At 41.3% G+C, this 20,682-nt stretch overlaps 1 protein-coding gene across 1 annotated transcript; it reads left to right on the plus strand.

Annotated features, from left to right (window-relative positions):
* The first annotated feature begins 1,816 nt into the window (after window positions 1-1,816).
* tent5bb (terminal nucleotidyltransferase 5Bb) lies at window positions 1,817-9,358 on the plus strand. Its single transcript, XM_020090461.2, has 2 exons — window positions 1,817-2,268; window positions 7,670-9,358. The coding sequence occupies exons 1-2, from the start codon at window positions 2,113-2,115 to the stop codon at window positions 8,693-8,695; spliced, it is 1,182 nt and encodes a 393-aa protein (XP_019946020.1). The 5' UTR covers window positions 1,817-2,112; the 3' UTR covers window positions 8,696-9,358.
* Window positions 9,359-20,682: the final 11,324 nt, after the last annotated feature.

Below are 20,682 nucleotides of genomic sequence, written 5' to 3' on the forward strand. Positions count from 1 at the left end.
ACAGTACAGGAAACACATACAGCTGTAACACCCCTACAGTTAAAACAATGAATAATAGTTAACTACTGCTCTTCTATGGCCGTCAGTACACAAGACTTGCCAAATATGCATTTAATGCAGCAAAATGCAAATAAGAAACTGCTACTGGTGGCACAAACAATTTCTCGATATAGAAGGGCCAACTTATTACTGCTGCTGGATTTAAAATGAGCAGCAGGCACACAAGTAGCCCTACAAGTGGATGCCACTCCGACTTTAAACAAAATGGCCAACCAGTGGTCCAAATCCACAGTTACTGTCATATGTGAAGTAAACCAGCAACATACACCGACTTGACAAACAAGGTCACACCCACCACAGTAAGATCCAATGATCCGTGGAGTGATACATCCCTTATGAACTGCATAGCTGCAATTCAACACAACAGTAACACACACACATGACCAAACCAAAGTGGACTGCAAAAACAACTAAAGGATCCAGGTTGCCAACACACACTATGCAACCATAAGTGATCCAACAAATGCAGAGAGCAGTTACCACAACACAAAGGTCACACACACAAGTTACTGGAATCAAAGTGAACAGTGATCTACAGATGACCCCTTCACTTAAGCAAAGGTCACGAGAGACAATGTTCTATCCTGGATGAGCCCCCAATTGTTATGTGGCCCCATGAGACAAACAACATGTAAAATCACTGACCACTGATACAAATCAAGATCAGAAAGCCTTTAAAACAGCAGAACCAAGGGATTCATTATCATCAAACAATACACACAATGTTAAAGCCCCATGCTGAAGCCCAGCAGTCCCCACACTGGAAGCCTTCTGATCCTGACACAGGAGTTTTTAAAGAGCCTCAGTCCACTGGCCAGGTGCACCTCATTGAGGACTGATCGGTTAATCAGGGTGGAGCGAGAGGAGAGACAAGAGAAACACAGGGACACAGTACAGGAAACACATACAGCTGTAACAATGATGCAAATACACAAATCCAGTTTCAAGTAATATCAGCAAACACATTTAATTGAAGTACACAGCCTCTGTATGTGTTGAGAACATATCATTTTGGCCATTCGAAAAAAAGTATCCCTATAAGATAAAAAACACCTACACCCTCAGACAGTGGTGAGATGTATCAGTACATGATTCATGTATGTACTTTACTTAATGAAATATTTTCAATGTTTTCCCTTTACTCCACTGCATATATCAGCATATATCTGTATTCTGCTCCATTTCATTTTTGTGCATTACATCTTCCCATTATTTATCTATATGCCTGTTTACTTCCACTTTACTTGATTATTTTCTGTGTCAAGCTCATATCTGCAATGTTCTCAACTCAGACAATGCAAATTGTTTTCAGGAGCATGTAAGACTGTATTTTTCTTGTATTACACAGTTCACTGCTGCATATAGGTTATTCTCTGGAAGTGTTTAAACTTTTAATGCTTTGGGTATATTTTAAAGCAAGTACTTACTTACTGTCTTTGAAGTACAAGTTAATGTGGTACTTTGACCTTGACGTGACTTCTTTTTTGTTGCATTACATGTTTACCTTATACTTGCTTAAAAACTATGCGTGCCGAGTTCAAACGTATTTAATTGCGCTTAACTAGTAATTTTCATATTTCCTACAGTCCTTGAACCTGCTGTCTGACGCATGGGAAGCGTGTGTGTGTGTGTGTGTGTGTGTGTGTGTGTGTGTGTAGGCTGATTGTAGTCCTCTGTATGCTGAAGCCTCATAAATCTCAGTCCAGCCAATAGGGAGGCTCGTGTTAATCCCAGCTCGGTCAAAAGCGCAGATGCGGGTCTAACCTGAGCAGAGACAGTGGAGACAGTGCAGGGGGACAGACGGGCAGAGACAGAGAGGAGGACTCAGGCTTTCTGTTGTGGACATGTGCAACACTCGATCACACTTTCCCATCACTTCATCGCATTTTGGAGCCGTCTGAAAAGTTGATCCAGGCGAAGACTCGTCAGTGCTCTCCGCTTTTACGCACCTCATCCACGGTCACCACTCACCAACATCACCTGGGAGAGAAGAGGGTTGTTGTCCGAACACCCCGATCACATTCTCCGGACGTCCCGTTCAGTGCGGTCGTCATGTCCTCCGGTGATGCCTCGGAGCAGGGTCGGCGGGTCAGCGTGCTGTCCTGGGATCAGGTGCGGCGTCTGGACGCCATCCTGGGGGAGAGCGTCCCGATCCACGGCCGCGGAAACTTCCCCACGCTGTCCGTGCAGCCCCGGCAGATCGTCCAGGTGAGACCCCCCATCCACACAGCTCCTCGGAGTTTAGCTCTACACGAGGCTGCATGACACGAGTGATGGAGTAGGGGAATAAAAACGTGCATCACAGTCTACAATACAATTAATGTACTTTTCTTTCTTTAATTTTGGAGAAAATAGCCAAGTGGAACTTTTTTGGTTTGACTTGGTGTGGTGAACATACAGTAAACCAAGGGGTAGAGTATATGAACATCGCCCATAACTTATTCTGATTAAATACATCCCTTGGATTTATATTATTTATGGGTGTTTGTATGATCGGTCTTGATTCAGGCTGCAGTGCTCCCTTGTATGTCAATTAAAAAAGTTTTTAAGGTAAGGAGATTTGTCTACCAGATTGAAGACATCCATCAATCCCCCTCCTATGTCTTTTAGATATTCAATAATCATGTTACTAATCAGCTGACATGGATTTATTATCTGTCCTGTTAACTTTGTTGAATCAGACACTAACTTGTTGAAAAGTCCCACAACAATTAAAGTTCTGTCCCAAGAATAATGTCTCTGCATTGGTGCACAGACTCTTGATGTCTGATTTCTTAAAAGTAGAAATTCACTTGTCGCTGTAGCCATGATATAAACAGGACCTTTGCTCATCTCAGTTTTTTGTGCACTGAAACACAAAGTTGCAGCTGCTTGTATTTGTGCGGTGATTTAGTGGCAGAGTTGATCACACTTAAAAAAAGACATGCGATCAGTCATAATCTTAACATTAGAGTGGGGGATGATCTAACAGCGTGACTTCAGTTTTCCACTAGCTCACTAATGCCTCTTGCTCCTTGAGTCATTTTGTTTCACAGCTCTCGTGAAAATGAGGGAGGGATAATAACTGAGCTGTATTTACTAAAGGGGAAAGGGACTGGGATGCAATTTTCCTTTAAGATGTTATTATATTTGAATGTATTTGCCTGTAATCTGGGGTTCATATTTCACTTGAGTGATTCATATTTTCTCTGGTGATCCTGCAGGGAAGAAAGACCCTCACCCACACATACGTAACATTTCAAGTTCCTCTATAATCATGGGGGCCCAACCATCTGTACTGAGCAACCCAACTAATGTCTTTCCTTCACAACATAATCCAGTGGACAACAGGGACCCCCTCACTTTTTTTTCTTTCCAGAGTACTTTTTACGGAGCTTTTAACAACCAGCTCTTGGGAAATAAACCCACTGCTGATGAGAGGCCACAGGGTCTCCAGTATCTGTCCTGCCTGAGGTGGCTGTAGCATGACCCAGAGTACAAAGATACACATTTAAGTCATTCAGAATTGTTTTTTGTAAATGGCCTGAATATTGTTTCAAGTTATTTGGTGAGGCTCAAATTAGCAGGAAAAAACTTGCTAATGCTTGGGTAAACAAAAAAATAAATAAAATTGAGGAGTTTCTGAACTTTTTGGGGGAGATACAACCAGTTTATCTAGTTTTTCCTTAGCAACCAAATTTGAGGTAATATAACATCTCATTTTGTCAGTTTAAGATATTATTCAGCTACAGCTCTGTCTGGTGCATATGCTCTGCACTGCTGCTGTGCTGTCATAACACATTTATTACTTACACCATATTTCCAAAACATGCTCAATCCCATTAGCATAATGCACCTGTATGTATAGATCTGAAAAGTCTGCACTGTGTCACCACACTGCGACAACATTCATTAGTGAGAAATAAAATTAGATGCCATGTTCTCTTTCATAGAATATGTTGAGCAGGTTTCAGGTTTCTGATTTTCATACCATATGGACACAAATGGAAACCAGTGGCTGCCTGGAAGAAGGAAGGAAAAAAAAACACATTGAGAGATCAAAACCACTATGATATGTTTTGGAAAATGGTTGACAGTAATGTGAGGTATTTATGATTCATGGTAAATGGGCTTAAACATGCAAATAAACAAACACCAGTCTGCTCCTTTAATTTCAATTATTTTTAGCCTTCGCACCAGACAGAAACGTCTGCTTGAGACAGATAGAGATGATTTCGGAGCCTGTCCTGTCATCACGTATTGGGTAAGGCGATCACGCTCCCAGAGAGTCGGAGGAGCCCCTCTCAGTGGTGGGTTTGTCTGGGGGCCACATTTAAATAACATCTGTTTGTGGTCTGGTTGTGAGTGAGCCATGGGAGCAGTAAAGGGAAACTTTTACTGTTACTGACACTTCTGTACTCTGTACTTTATTTAATGCTGACAGTCATCAACCCACAGTCGGTGTAATTGGGAGCCATACATTTTCACTCAGCACACCATACCTACATCCTATGTAGTTTACGCACTTGGTCGTATTATACGACATGATGATAATCACAGATACTCATGAGTGTGTCATGTGTTATGTAACTTCTGTTGGTTTGTGTGTCGGGGCGGAGGTATGAGGGCCAGTGTGTTTTTGTTGGCCACCAAGAGGGTTGTTTCTTATTCCAGCTCTGCAAACTATCATATTTTAACTAAATGGTTGTGTCTACAGTATAGGGTCCAATAGTGTGAGACCAGTTTCCTTGAATGGGAAATCCATTTCAGATTTTGGACCCATGGTAGCTTTCTTTTTCATGTTTTCTACTCAGAGACCTGCTCCCACCATTGTGCTTTTCATGTCTTTTTTTCTTTTTTAACTGGAATTAATACTCCACCTTCCTGCATGGTAGTGAGTTGCCGTGATTCGGATTAGTGCCCGTAATAACACCGGGCTCGTGGGTTAGGCAACGTATCAGTGTGGTAAATGAAAACCAGTCACCGGACTCCACTGTGGCCTTTGCCAGACTGTAAACTAACTCCTCACTAGGCTATTGTTGTGAGATTGAGCAACATGAAGATGCCACATGCCTCCAGTTGTCCCTGGAGAGGGTAACCTGGGAGGAAGTCAGTCTAGATTGTTTGTCATTTCACATTCTAATTATTAGCTGTCAGATTCTTGCACATCGTGGAGCTTTTCAGGGATCAAAACTTAATTTGGATCAAGTTAAATTGGTGTTTCTGTGTTTGATACTGTCTTTTTCTGCCGAAATGGATAATGCTGCTCAATAAGAGCTCACTGTTTTTATTTGTTCTTTAAATATCACAACTTTTAGAAACTTGAAAATGCTATAGTTAATGACAGAGGATGGAATGACAACATGGAGTTCAACACATTACTAACATGAAGATGATTTAGTGTGAGCCATTTTGCGCTGGTTGCAGGGGGTAGATAGCAAGTTTGGAAATAGTTTTATTTTACTGTTAAATCACAGACACAACTTCAGGCTATAAAAGGATAACTACTCTTACCATAGCTTTCACTCTCAGACGTTTTATCTGTCTTGGCTAGCTCCTTGAATCTTATACAACATCCTCAAATGGGTCCTTTGGATCCAATCCTGGACATTAAAAGGTCTGTGAACCTTTGAAGCACACGAACAAATCCTTCACTGAAAACACACATCACAAAGAGAAGAAACAGCTTCACGTTTCAGCTTGTGAGTCACTCTGGTCTAAGCATTCAGGTGAAATGACCACCCTTGCAAAGGAAATTCAAGGAGGGGAAAAGCAATCATCATCATCCCCCGCCGCCTGCCAAGCTACTGTACGACTGACTGGCTGGGTTAGTTTTGGAGTGGATGCGAAGGTCAGGGGCTTGTAACTTCTCATTCGCTGTCGCCGTTTCCTTGGCACAGGATCTGACTCGCTGCCCAGAGCTCTTATTGGCGTCCAGGGTACTATGGGCTGGTAAATGGCTGGGTCATTTTAAACTGCCATAATAAAAGCACATTTAGGCTGCAGCTTAAATTAAGTACTCAAGGAAACTATTGCGACTGGGGCAGGAGAGTGGAGAGACTGTTATGTGTCGCCAAGGCGTTGTCAACACCAGACAGTCTGGTGTGTTTGCGGCTCTTTTTACAAGATTTTTCTGCTCGGACGTCAGCGGAAGTGTCTCCCTCACTCAACTCACCAGGTGCTAGTCTGTCATGTGGGAAACGTACGAACCTGCTTTATGAGTGCTGAAGGATGGTGGGGGTGTTAGAGCTGTGCTTCGACGTACATTCTTTTCAGGACACCCAGACGGCCAGATTCTGGCGTGCTGTTAACTCGGACCAACAGTTTAAGTTTGAGGTCAGAGCCAATATTGCTGCGGGTTCCCCTTTGCAGGATAATGAAGAAATGCCAACTCAACTTTTCTGCTGTGTGTCAAGTGCTCTGTGTATTTTCACTCTATCCCATTGGAGTTTGTAGTTATATGGTTTCTTTACCAAGTTTTATTACACAGTTCAATATAGATAGCTTGCTGTTAATATTCTTAACTCTTTTCATCTCTCTCAGGGTTTAGGTGGCAGAAAACTGGCAGATAAACACATGCATTAATAAAATGTGTATTTTTGAAGGTATGCTGTGACATTTTCTCTTGTCTGTGTACAGAACCATATGAATGAGTCAAGCATAGTATTAACAGAAGAGGCTAAGGGAAGCCGCTAGCATGGAGCGTGTGTGTTAGGGCGAGTTGTTTTCTGTAACAATTTTTTTAATAAAAGCTTTTTTTCTAACTCAGTACTATTAATGTGAACCATTTCTAGCTCTAGGTTGCTAGCCATGAGTATTATTCACATGTATCACATAACTAACCCCAAAACCATCTCTTTGCCTGCAGATTAAACAATCAGACACAGCATGTACAAATATGAATCATTCCTTTAACACAAGCGCCTGAAATAGGATACAAAATTTGAGAGCTGAAACTGTTTGCTGCAAATGTAAGGAACCTGAAGAGACGACAGCAGGTGTGGTCAAAGGGAGGAAAAACTAATTGCAATATAAAGTAAACCAAATATGCAAGAAAACTACATGTTGTGCATTAACACAAGTCCATCCTCTGTAGCTGCCACACAGATGAGCATTATTGACAAGAGATTTATTGGATTAATATTATAGTTATAAAAGTTTAATAGACAGGATTACATGGCTGGCTGGATAGCGGTCTGCCTACATATATTGATAGCTGTGAGAATTTCTAATGGGCAGCTGTGTTTTGGATTTCTTGTTTCGCTGTTTTCTCCGCTCTGTGTCATTGGAGTGATGCAACGTCTCAGCTGTCTGTAGCTCAGCAGTTTTCCCAGGCATCGCTGCAGTGCAGGCATGGTGTGTGTTCCAATAATCAGATACAACTTCTTACTTTCCAAAGAGTATCCAACAGCAATGGGCTCGCATTTTCTCAATATAGGCTATGTGTTGAAAAGTTCACTGCTTTGTGAATCTGGAGCAGACAGGCACTGACATGTTGCCCTCCACAGCTTACCTCTGATTCAGGTTCTAAACTAATTAGAGCTGCACTGTACATTAAGTGGGGCACCCTCTGGCAACAGGATCAGTTTAGGTTCACTCAATTCTTCCCCTCTGTCTCTTTATCTTTCAGGTGGTCAGGGCTCGACTGGAAGAGAGGGGCGTGGAGGTCCGTGATGTTAAGCTGAATGGCTCGGCAGCCAGCCATGTTCTGCACCAGGACAATGGTCTTGGCTACAAAGACCTGGACCTGATTTTTGGCCTAAATCTAACTGATGACAAAACCTTCCGGCTGGTGAAAGATGTGGTGCTAGACTGCCTGGTGGACTTCTTGCCTGAAGGGGTGAGCAGGGAGCGAATGACAGCCCTCACCCTGAAGGAGGCGTACGTGCAGAAACTGGTGAAAGTTTGCAATGAGACAGACCGCTGGAGCCTCATCTCACTGTCCAACAACACCGGCAAGAACGTGGAGCTAAAGTTTGTGGACTCCCTGAGACGACAGTTTGAGTTCAGTGTTGACTCCTTCCAGATCACTCTGGACTCATTGCTCCTCTTCGACCGCTGCTCAGAGACGGCCATGTCTGAGACCTTCCACCCCACAGTGCAGGGGGAGAGCATGTATGGAGACTTTGAGGAGGCTCTGGGTCACCTTCGCTCCCAGACTATCGCCACCCGCAGCCCAGAAGAGATCAGAGGCGGCGGGCTGCTCAAGTACTGCCACCTGCTGGTGCGCGGCTTTCGGCCATCCTCCGAGGCGCAGATGAAACAGATGCAGCGCTACATGTGCTCGCGCTTCTTCATCGACTTCCCTGACATAAGTGAGCAGCAGAGGAAACTTGAGGGCTATCTGCAGAACCACTTTGCGGGCATGGAGCACAAGCGCTATGAGTACCTGGTGACGCTGAGGCGGGTGGTGGACGAGAGCACTGTGTGTCTGATGGGCCATGAGCGCAGACAGACGCTGGCACTTATTTCCGCACTGGCGCTGCGTGTAATGGCAGAACAGAATGCTATCCCTGCTCTGTCCAACATCACCTGCTACTACCAGCCAGCCCCCTATGTCAGAGATGTCAACTTCAGCAATTACTACGTGGCACAGGTTCAGTCGCACATGGCCACATTCAGTAACTCTTATCAAACGTGGCTGCCTTGCAGCTAAGCAGTGACTTATGATGTCTGGAGAGCTTTCTGTTTTAACTTTACATTGATGTAAGCTGAGCACTTATCGTGCTTGGTTGCTCTGTAGCAATGAGGCTTTTTGCTATAAGGCCCAGTGTGAACAAAAAGGAATTAATGGTTCTTTTTCTTTTTTCTTTTTGCCAAATCTTATCTCAAAACCATTCCACTAAGTTATATTGATTAATACTGCTGTAAACAATTCTCATTCGAGCCATTATAATTATATCATTTTTCTGTTGGCATTTTATATCCAGTGTGGACATACGTGGACAAATGAAGGGTTGATATGTGACAGAGGGACTTTGCTAGTTCTGTTTCAGGTCTGATGGAGGCTTGTGTATTGTGTCTTTAATGAAATGTAAATACTCGGTATGAAACCAGAAAGATGTTTTTCGTTCTGTCTGTGGTTTCAGCTTACCTGATTGAGAGAAGTTAAGGACCAAAGAAATCATTTTCTTGTTTAGCATGACAAACAGAGACTGTATGTGGTTCCAAGTGCCTGAAATTGACCAATGTCTTTATAGAAGTTACAATGTAAGAACTGTTTTTGAAACTGTTTTCATCCAGGTTGCTGTAAATTTCTATATCAAGGGTCAAGGTATTTGTTTTTAAATCATTAAAAAAATGACAGAAAAATAGAAAAGATGTTGTCTTTTTTTCCATTTTCATCGTGAAAGTAGAATGAGGACATATGCTCCAGTTGGCTTAAATTATTCTAGGGATGTGCGTCATGAATACATTCTCCCTCTCCTTATCTCACTGTCTCTGTTTCTATGTCTCTATAGACCTCTTCGTCATTATCTACCTTTCACTATCTTCCTCAGTCACACACAAGCGCCACAGTGTGTTGTCTGTGTTCCATCTGCCAAACACTGACTGGCCTCACACAAACACTTACTTGTTCAAGCTCTGTGCATCCCCCACCCCCCAAATGGATTCCCCTGAGTCTAAGCACTATACATTAGCCATTTCCTTCCACTTGTCCAACGAGGGGTTTCCTTGGCCTCCTTTCAGAAAGGGGAGCTCCGAGGGGGCAGCGGAGGACCAGGTGGTGAAATGGGTCTTCTGGCTTTTCAGCAATTGTTCCAGCACTTCACTTCCTGGATGATCCCAACAGTTCAGTATTTCATCCTCTCTTAGACCAGCATTCCTACCTGTTGACATTTTATCCTAATTTATTTTGCATCATGGACGTTTCCTTGAGATTTGTGGAGGGCATAGCTGGGACACACACCTGTTTGCTGTTGCCTCTGATGGTGACAGAAAGCATGTGGCCATAAAGCAAGTGCTGGAACACTTGAGCACTCACTGATTTTTTTATAAAAATTAATTTGGAGACAAAGCGTCTGTCAGAGTGATTAAGGGGCGAGATAGAAATGTGACAAGGGAAATTTCCCTCCGAGAGTAAGCTGTCAGACTTGTTTTTTAACTGCTACAGAAACATTTAAAGAAGCCTAGGACACCTCTGGAGAATTCCTCTGGAATAAACATGTCGTTTTGCTGCAGCTGAGTTGGAGCTTTTCTTATCTTTAACAAACCAGTGATTCCTGCGCCTAGTGACCAGACCCCAAGAGTCAACAAGAGAGCTGTGAGGTGCATCTCTGGAAACATTGTGAAGATTCAATTGCTAATATTAATTTTCAGCCAGACAATGCTTGTGTGTTGCTCTGTTGCATCACAACTTTGGTCCAGATTGACTCTCAACAACTACTGGATGGATGTCTTGTAAATTTGAATCACTCCTGTTGAATTTTGTTATCTAACACTAAAGCTACCATTTTTTAGTGAAATGTCTCAACAGCTATTGGATTTGAATATTGGGTATTACCTTGGTTTTTCCAGTGGTAGCTACAACCAGAGCATCATTTCCAGGACTGTGAAGGGCAAATGTAACTCAGAATGTAATATTATGGTTTCTTTAATATGTTTAATAACCTTTGGTCCAAAGCGACTCAAGTACTTTGATTGCACCTCATGTGCAAACTCAAATTCTGCACATTTTTTCACTTACAACTACCAGTATGGTAAATCTTTGACTGGACTGGGTTATTTTCTACAGACAGCCCCTATTTGCCATGAAGTGTCAAAATAAGGCCAAACCTTGAGTTTATTCAATACTTTGATTCATGACAGAGTAACTCAGCTGTACTTTTGTACTTTGTTTAGCTTTAAATACTACATTTTACATCATTTTATACACCACAACTTCAACATTGTCATTGTGTGATCATTCTGTAGTGCGATGCTGAAGGTAGCATTTAGCTCTGTTGCTACTGTGCAGCCTCTAAAGCTGTTTTCAGGCATGAACTCTGGAAAATGTCATGCTCAATTTTTCACATATGAAGAACAAAGCAGGAGATTGTCCGGGTCAGACGCATTCACAACAACAGGAAATTGACCTGTTGAGGAGTGGTGTCTGGGTAGAGCATGCAGGAGGCATGATTATAATAATAATAACAATAATAATGATGATATCTGTATAGATTCTGATATGGAAATTGAATTTGAATTGCTGTTGTTGTGGCACAATTAACCTTAAAACTTAATATAGGGTTTCTGCCAATTTTTCTTCTTCTGCTCCAACACAGTTTCTCTAATGGTAGCTGAAGTGTTTTCAAAGTCACGATAGACTTGAGGCAAGATAGCTACACTTGTTTTTCCTGGACAAATACCACACATAAATATGACACTGTGGTAAGCACTGTGGTTCATACTGTTCCACAGCTCTCAACAGCTTGGCCTCCTCACCCCAGGCTTCTCCAGTCTACGTGGGTGGGCCTCTGTTGGTTTGACTCCCACCACAGACACTGGAGCTCAAAAGGTCCTGTTATCATTTTATCCCACCATTCTGTGTCTGTCTGCTGCGAAGAGTAATCTGTGTCTGACAACTGCAGTGTGCACTTTTTTGGGGGATGCAGTAGGTTTGCGTGTCTGATTAGATTAAGGTGGTGAGCGATACCACCTGGGGCATGATGGGAAGGGTCAGGATGAGTTTTGGAGCTGCGAGTCGTCTTCAGCGTAACAAGCCGTTCACCATAGTCAACTCTCAGCTCCTTATCTGAGTATATTGGCTGCCTGGGGAGATTGTGTAAGAAAAACAAATTTGCTCGGATGCAACACGGGTGGCTGAATCTTAAACACAAATGAACGCAGTGAACTTTAAATAGCGTGCCTGAAGGAGGAGGATAAAGGAATATCATAGGAGGTGGGTTGAAGGGAAAATGAGACAGGAAATCAACAATCAAAAGACATATGTTATATCAAAGATACTGTGTTTTCCCAGTTTCTAATTGCCAAGTTTCATAAAAGTACCATATGTGCAAAAATCCAAGATTGAGATATCATAAAAGCATATAAAAATGTTTTTATTCGACAATGCTTGAATCAGATTGATACTAATTTCAGTCTTTAAGCTGAAGAATGAAGGAAGTGGTGCAGGTTTTGTCTCATAAAGCTTGTTTTACAGGACTGGGTGGCACTGCTCCATCTATTATCATGTCGTTAGCGAGAGGGTCCCGGGAAATCACAGATTTCTATTTGGAGGATCTATGGATATTCCGAGCGGCTTCACCATGGTGATGTTTATTTGTTGTCCTGAATGCAAAGGGTATGCCTGTACCATACAGCTCGCAATAAAAACTATGTATTCACCTTTGGCTTTTGTGGTATTTCTCTGAGCCACAAAATGAGTTAAATATGTGTTTATTGGGGAAACTTGTATCAGTCAAAGGTGAAAATTCATGGCATTTATGTGAAAAGTATAAAAATCCACAAGCAACAAAACTTTCACATGGACTGATTAAGGGATAAAATATGACTCATTCGTGAGTAAATTTTAATTAGTCAGAGTCTGAAGTTGAGAGTTTATTCTTGATGTTTAAAACAAAAGCAGAGCACCAGTGTCTGGAATAGAGCCCGACCAGTGCCACTACTGAGAAGGAGGAGAAAGAATGTCAATATACAAAACAAGATGTTAATGATGATAATAATGTGACACACTCAACACATGTGTGGTTATCCTTTAGATTTTGGTTGTGGTTGCCTTGCGTCTCAATCCTAATAATACTAATTAGAATAATTATAATTATTTATAATACAAAACTCACTGTCATCACAGGGAGCAGACACAACAAACAAGATGAAGAAACTGAATTGAGAACTTGAGAAATGTTTGATATTAATCATGGAGCTAGACCAATGCAAATAGGCTTCCTCTTCAAAATGCTCCTCTGGATTGACATGTGTGCATGGCCACACATTCTCTGCACTATTTTGCATGCACCAGCATGTCTCTGTCAATTTCCCCCTGGCAAGAATGTGCATAGTCTCCAGTGAACCACTTGTGCATGTGAATGGCATTCAGATCCAATGTTAAAATAGTTAGAGCAGAATAAATACGCCATGCATATTATCAAAGCACCATGTAGTTTGCATTTTCTCTACATGTATGTGGGACTTTCGTTTTGTTGCTCCAGACTGAAGCATGAAGACTCTTACTTTAAGAGAAAGAAATGTCTCCCTGCAAAAGCTGTAAAAATAGAAACCAGATCGGCATTTTTATTCTCTATATTCAAATTTGAGATCAACTGGCCAAAAAAAAAACACATTAAAAGAAAAACTCCCTATAAAGAGCATCTCAGTGATGAATCAATCAACTAAGTCAAGAAAGTCATAATTTTCCTCCACTGACGCATGCTGTGTAAATCCGTCAGTAGCTGAATTTATTTTTCCAAAACAAGCAGAACAGAAAAGTTCTTGGATGAATCCGATGCTCTCACTGCTTTTTTTGAACAAATTAGTGACTAACCTGTAATTTACAGACAACATCACAGGCAGTGAAAAGAAGCCTGGGTCTGTGTTTTCATGACAAATAAGGGCTGGAGCACAGACGGGCTGAACAGCGAGTTCTGTTGAGTCACTCCCAGACTGAAAATAATGAACTGTACTTTTGAAGAGAGAGTCTCAGACCACGGAGGGTGTAGACTCTAAACAAAAAGAGACACTGTGTGAAAGCACAACACAATTTCGGGAAAGATTTTCAGAATAGAAATGTCAGGTCTTAAAATGGCATATTCTTTTTTTTTAAATATCAGGGATGATATATGCTCACAGGCTTCCACACAGCTGCTGCAGCTGACGTCAGAGCTTCATCTAAAAACTAACGGTATTGTACCGACATCTGCCCAGACCAAACTCCAGCCTGCTTTCATTTTGGTTCAGAGGACGCTGGGCGGGGTTTGACTCTTCTCTTATCCGACCAGCTTCCTGACAGCACACAGTAAACACTGGCCCCTCTGAAAGATCATACTGTTTGTGACCCTTGGGCCCCAGCGAGTCACTCTCCACTCATAAATATTAATGGCCACTGTACCAAATGAGGCCACTGACTGCTAACAAGGGGTGTGAAGGATGGGACTGATGCTTGTTCTCTTTTAATGCTGCGAGAGGCTCCTCTTCACTGCGGGGGCGAGGCAAAACAGAGAGGCCAAACTGGAAAAGTCAGGCCCCTGCCTCTCTGACATATGGATCTTCTTAGCACAAAGTGAATGGAGCTGGGATACCTCTTGGCTTTGACTGCCTGGTGCTCACTTTGGCTTCAAGAGTGAAATCAGCAATAGCAGAGAATTTCAATGCCAAAAACATCAGCTCTCCACTTGAATAACCAACGACTATAAACTCAAATGATTAATGACCCACCAAGCGCTCCAAACCTTTAATGCACCCAGCAGGGTGGACACTGTAGAGCGGACCGTGTTTATCAGTTGGCCCCAGACGTCTTATATAATAATGTTACATAATAACATGAGCCCTTTAGACGAGGTATACCATCCTTCCCCATGAGGTCCATGCCATATTACTCAGAGAACCCCTCCACAGCCTTAGCACATCTGGTTGTCTGCTAATTTCAACCGGAGCCAGTGATATGCAGACAGCAGCCAGTTTAGGCAAAAAGGCAAAAAGAAATTGTGTTTTGGCCCAAAACAACCATGAGTGTGGAAACTGGGGATAAGAAATTGCGAAAACCTCTGAGGGGTGTTGCTTGATTTGGAGTGATTTGGATTTGCAAAAAAATCCCAGTCTTAAGACAACTTTCCTCCCTTTGAAATTTGCTCTCTATGAAATATTAAAGAAAATCCTGCTGCTAATAAAAAAGTGAGGTGCGACTGAAAAACATGGGAAATCTGGACATTCTGTTCTGGTGCCTGAACTTGGTTGCTCAACATTTCTGGCATGGCAGAAATTCATCATTGATACTTGCTCCCCCCTGTACATTGCTTGGCAAAAGATTTCAGTGCTGGTTGATTTGGTGACAGCTGTAGTTCCTGGTGGTACCATCAGAGATGATTCAAAACAACAGGTCATGTTATGGAAGTTACGAAATGAGTCAGTCAACTCATAAAACATCGGCATGCTGCATATACCTCCTGCGTGCTAGGACCAGGCCTCATTTTCTTCTCATCTGGATTTCCCAAAGTCACACTCTGCAAATCAAGACAGGCCATGGCAATGTTTCCGTATGAAAGGCAGAGAGTCCATGCTGAGCAGGGGAGGTTGATGGATGAGCCACAAGGCAGCAACTTCACTCTGACTGAAGGGACTGACATCTGACCGGCTCAGGTACAGGAAGGCAGCCCTGCATCTGTTTTCATCTCAACCTCTGTGGGTTCTGAAACAGCCTGGAGGAAAATGTGCATCTCATCTTGGCCCTTCTGTTTCAGATAATCATCAGATTCACCCCAGGTTAGATGCAGCTGTTTGTCAGAAAATTATCAACTTCACAGGTTTCAGGAACCGAAGGCTAGAAAAAAGTACGGTCACAGTAGATTCATGCAGTCCATCACAGACAGAAATTTAGCCGTAAATTAGAAGAGAGAAAAAGAAAAACTCCAGCTGGTGTTGATCATAAGGTAAACAGTGAAATATGTAATCAACTGTGCTTTCAGAAACACAGTGTCATAATAACTGTGACATTGTCATATGCACAAAAGCTGCTTATCTGCTCTCTAAGGCCAGAATTAAATATACTTTTAAGTTCCTTAAAACGTTTGCTCTCAGACATTACTTCCAGTCTGAACCAGAGAAACCAATGTGAAAGTACCTTAAAGTGCAACACCACTGATGGCCAGCACATTTTTTTTAACAATATTCTATTTTTCAACTTTATTTTATTGATAGGACAGTGGACAAGAAGCATGAAACGAGAGAAATGAATGAGAGAAGACACGGAGCAACGGGCCAGGTTGGATCAAACCTGTGGCGGCAGCTGGAGGACTTCAAGGGATAGTTCACCAAAAAATGAATAATCACTCAACTATTCAGCACTATGCCAATTGAGGGGTGGGTCAAGTGTTTGAGTCCACAAAACAGTTTGAGGGAGAAACAGAAACTTATTTTTGATTTGAAACAGTGTCATTTTTTACATCTGAAGAAGGAACCCCTTTCTTCAATTGGATTGGATTGGGCTGCAACACTGTTTACCCCTGATACTCTAAAAGTATTTTGTGGACTCAAACACTCAACCCACCCCTTCATCGGCAAAGTGGTGAACTTTTATTTTTCCTTGAACTATCCCTTTAAGCCCCTGTAAGTGGGGCATCCTGGCAACTAGGTGAGTTAACGGGGCAGCATCTTTACCAATGTTGAGATAACGTCATTTATTTTGCGTTACTGGCAGATTAACCCAGTGTCAATGTCCCCAGTAAGTGTGATGTGCTGCATTGGTAAAAGTTAATGTAACTGTCCATCAGGGTTTCATGATAATTCAGGTTAACGATTAGGTAACCTAAAACTGTAAAAGTAACTTTCTACCTTGCAATTTAGTAATTATATAGCTTATAGTAAGTTCAATCAATTATAGCACTTTTCAAAAACACATTTATACTTCAGTATAAATACTTATACTTCCCAAACAGAAAAACAGAAAACACACAAAAATATAAATAATGTAAAGGCAATTTTATAAAAATGTGTCTTTAAAAGAGATGAACGAGACGACACAGAGGTAGCTAGTCTGATTCCCAGTAGAAGGTTTTTCCATAGCCGTTGGGACCTCTCAGCAAAACCTCTGCCACCTTCAGTTGGTCTTCACATCTGAGAGTACGAGCAGGTGTGTACGGGATTAGGTCAGTAATATGGTAATATAGTCCAACCCAAACCTGACATTGTTTCTGTGTCTGAATCTGACCTGAGTCTTCCCTGATTACAGACATGTCCAGTGTTAAAAATCAATTTAGATATCCCAGACAACTGGACTGACCAACTTTATTTTAATCCTCATCAACAAAGTTAACACGTGTAGTTTTGTCTTAATTTTTTATGGCATATAATTTCTTTCTGCTCATTGGTCCAAAATGTTTGAGTATCATGTACCCCTAACCTCTAAACCATGGTATTGTCATGTTGGATGGGTCTTTAAACTAAGACACTTTAAATAACTGTTTGCACATGTTCAACCAACCCCTGTGCATATGTCAGGAAATGAGGTGATGTCATGGCTGTGCTATGATCATTACATGTGTTTTGATAGCTGAAAGACTTAAAGTTGTCCTGCAGCCCAATTTCCTTTCTATATTAATAAATGTTTTTGTCACCTGAGATGCAAACATTTGTAGGACTGACTCCTTGCTCCTCGCATCCTCAGTGAGGGACATGAGGGTGAACACAAATTCACAAATTGTAAGAATTATTTCCTGCCAAAAGTAAGATAAGACAATCGGAATATGGTCAAAGTAGTGACTGATGCTACAGTAAAAACTAACATTTAAGCTGCCTCACAAATGAACTAAAGTTCCCTGATCTTAATGTAACATGACTACAGACCTTTTCTCAAAAACACGTAAAACCCAATTCAGTAATCCACAGCTGTTGCTGAAGTTGTTACACTGATTCACTGATACACTGTTTCCACTTTGGTTTGTCTGGTGTTCAATATGAAGATCTTCTGTCTGCTCTGACTGTTTAAACATGACTCACATATGTGTCAGAATCTATATTTAGGAATACTGCTCATTCACAAACTGGCTGTATCACAAAAGAGTTAGTAGTGTGTTCTTATGGAGTCCTCATTCACTGTGACACAAGTGTGTGCAGTGTGGATATACTGTACAAACCAAACTGGTAGGTAAGAGGACACAATCAATGTCCTCTCACCAGAAGGTCGATCCTGGTCTTCCCTATCTGCATGCTGAAGTGTCAAACGGTAAGATACTGAACCCTGAATTTCTGGTGCTTTTAGCATACTGCATATACCTCATGCGTGCTAGCACTGGGCCCCATTTTCTCCTCAACTGGATTTCCCAAAGTCACACTCTGCATATCAAGACTCGCAAAGATAGGCCACATTTCACTGGCAATGTTGATGTTTCCTTATGAAAGGCAGTGGGTCCATGCTGAGCAGCGGAGGTTAATGGTAGAGCCACAAGGCAGCGGCTTCACTCTGACTGAAGGGACTGACATCTGATCTGCTCAAGTGGAGAAGGACAGGCCTGCTTCTGTTTACATTCAAACCTCTGCAGGTTCTGAACCTGCCTGGAGGAAAAGTCACGTGTATCTCATCTTGACCCTTAAAAAAAAAAACTCAATACGGAAATTAAAAGAGAGGAAAAGAAAAACTCCAGCTGGTGCTGATCATAAGGTAAACAGTAAATTATGTAATCAACTGTGCTTTCAGAAACACAACATAATAGTAACTGTGACATTTTTATATGCACAAGTTTGTCTGTTCTCTAAAGCCAGAAATACATCAACACTACATTAATACAGTTCCTGAAAACCTTTTTTCTGGCCATATAAAAAACTAAATCAGACTCTCACTGTATTAACTCAGTAAAACCTCACGGTATAATGGTCTTTAGCAAACATTAAAAGTAAATCTGGCGTGACTTTCTCCAGCATAAAAATTTACAAAAATGAACACTGATAAAATTAAAGGGATGTTGAGTTTAAGAAAATGTCATTAAAGAACCCGATTGACATTTTGGAAGTCATGAAAATTGTGAATATTTCTGCTGTTCACCAAGAAATTGTTTCAGCTAACACTACATTTTAGAAGATAGGGCAAGATGGTGAATATCCCTTGTACATTTGAAGTTTTTCTGCACTGTTGGGACATAACTTCAGTTGTGCATCACACTGAGGCAAAAAAAAAAAGTAAAAAATTACTTGTACTTATTGCACATGTCTGTACTGCTGGAACACAAGAATTTCCCCTTGGGGATGAATATAATATAGTATGTCTGTCTACCTATCTATCTATCTATCTACCTATCTATCTTTGTATCTAAAGGTAAATCTGACTGGCTACTGTCTTGTATGGCAGTACTATGGAAGCCATGACATATTTTTGTCTTTACATTCATTTTTGGATAAAGATTAAACAAACAATATTAGGTTTACCACTGAATACTTGGACAGCTCAAATTGTATTCACCCTAGCCTCTGTTGCTCTGTGGTGGAAGTATACATTTGTCTGCCGCATTTTAATGAGCCTTGACAGTCTAGTTGTGCCTTAAAATGCAGCCTCCAAAGGATGCGAGGCCTTCGATTGAGACACAGCACCTTTCTATGACACTTTCCGTGATTACATGTCCTTAATTCAATGTCCAATGACATTTTTTCTCTCCTTTAAAGACATTGTTCTTCAACAGGCCCAGTTGGACTCAGTGGTCGTATCACCTGCCTGAAGAATCAGGTCAGTGAACATGTGGAGGTTTAACATACACTGCAACCCTCATGTGTCAGCTTCCACACAGTGAGTCACTCAGATTAGCTGAGTCATAATCTCTGTTGACGTGATTGACCTGATTATTACAGCTGCACAAACTCATACACATCATTTCTGCCATTCTCAGATGTGCTGTATCTGTTGCTGCTCATGTTCAATAGTTCAAATGAGACCTCGGAGGAGGAGGATTTGACTGGTGTTTAAATGAGGTGACTGGTGGCAGTGCTCCAGCAGACTCATATTGCCAAGGATCTTACACTGACTCTGTACAATGACCTCCACCATTATTCTGAAGTAATGCATAGTATCAACAAAATAATAACATAACATCTCTTCAAAAGTCAGAAGAATTTAGAGAGTTTGCTAAAACGAAGCAGAAAAAGACTAAAGGGGTGATACATACCCAGTGCGCACTGTACCCATATGAGACAACCTTTTCATATTTTAATCATGACAACTTCATAACACAATGTATCAGGTGTCATATGATGATGAATAATGGATTAATCTTAATAAGCGTAAATCGTGCCCCTAACCTAATTGGTTGTCAAAAGATAATGCATTAAAGGTACAGTGTGTAGAATTTTGTGATATCTAGTGTTGAAATTGAATGTTTCAGCTGAACACCCCTCACCTTGCCCTCCCCTTCCAAACATGAAAAAGAACCTGTGGCAGCCTTCAGTTTAGTTTGTCCACTCTGGACTAATGTAAAATCAAGGCAGCCTCCATAGAGACGACCCCCTCGATTTAAATATAAAGTATTTAAATATAAAGGGCCTTTTCTGGGGTAAAGACAACTACAATTCATGGAATTTAGATGAAACAAACTAGTGAAAAATCATGAGGATTATTCTACATTAAATTTCTGCCAATAGATCTCTTTCTCCTGAATCTTACACACTGGACCTTTAAGGTCTATATAAGCTTCAGGTCGTGTTTATAGTCCCATAGAATGCAGAGATATTTTGGAATATACATTTTGAAAATATGCATGACCTAATTTTCTGATTTTCTTATTGATCGTTTAATGAAGTAACTCCTCATATGATGTCATATGATTTATAGTATTTGTGGTACTAGTCAGAGACTAGTATTTTACAGATAAATCTTTTTAATTGTGTATTTCAGATCATATTTTTATTGACCTTATTGTATATCCTTCATCTGTTGATCTGAGTAGAAGAAATACAGAAATAACCATAGCTGAAGGGCCGCTACCTTTTTTCTGCAGCTTGATCTCGGGG

This window comes from Paralichthys olivaceus, chromosome 20, assembly GCF_024713975.1.
Source record: "Paralichthys olivaceus isolate ysfri-2021 chromosome 20, ASM2471397v2, whole genome shotgun sequence".
NCBI lineage: Eukaryota > Metazoa > Chordata > Actinopteri > Pleuronectiformes > Paralichthyidae > Paralichthys > Paralichthys olivaceus.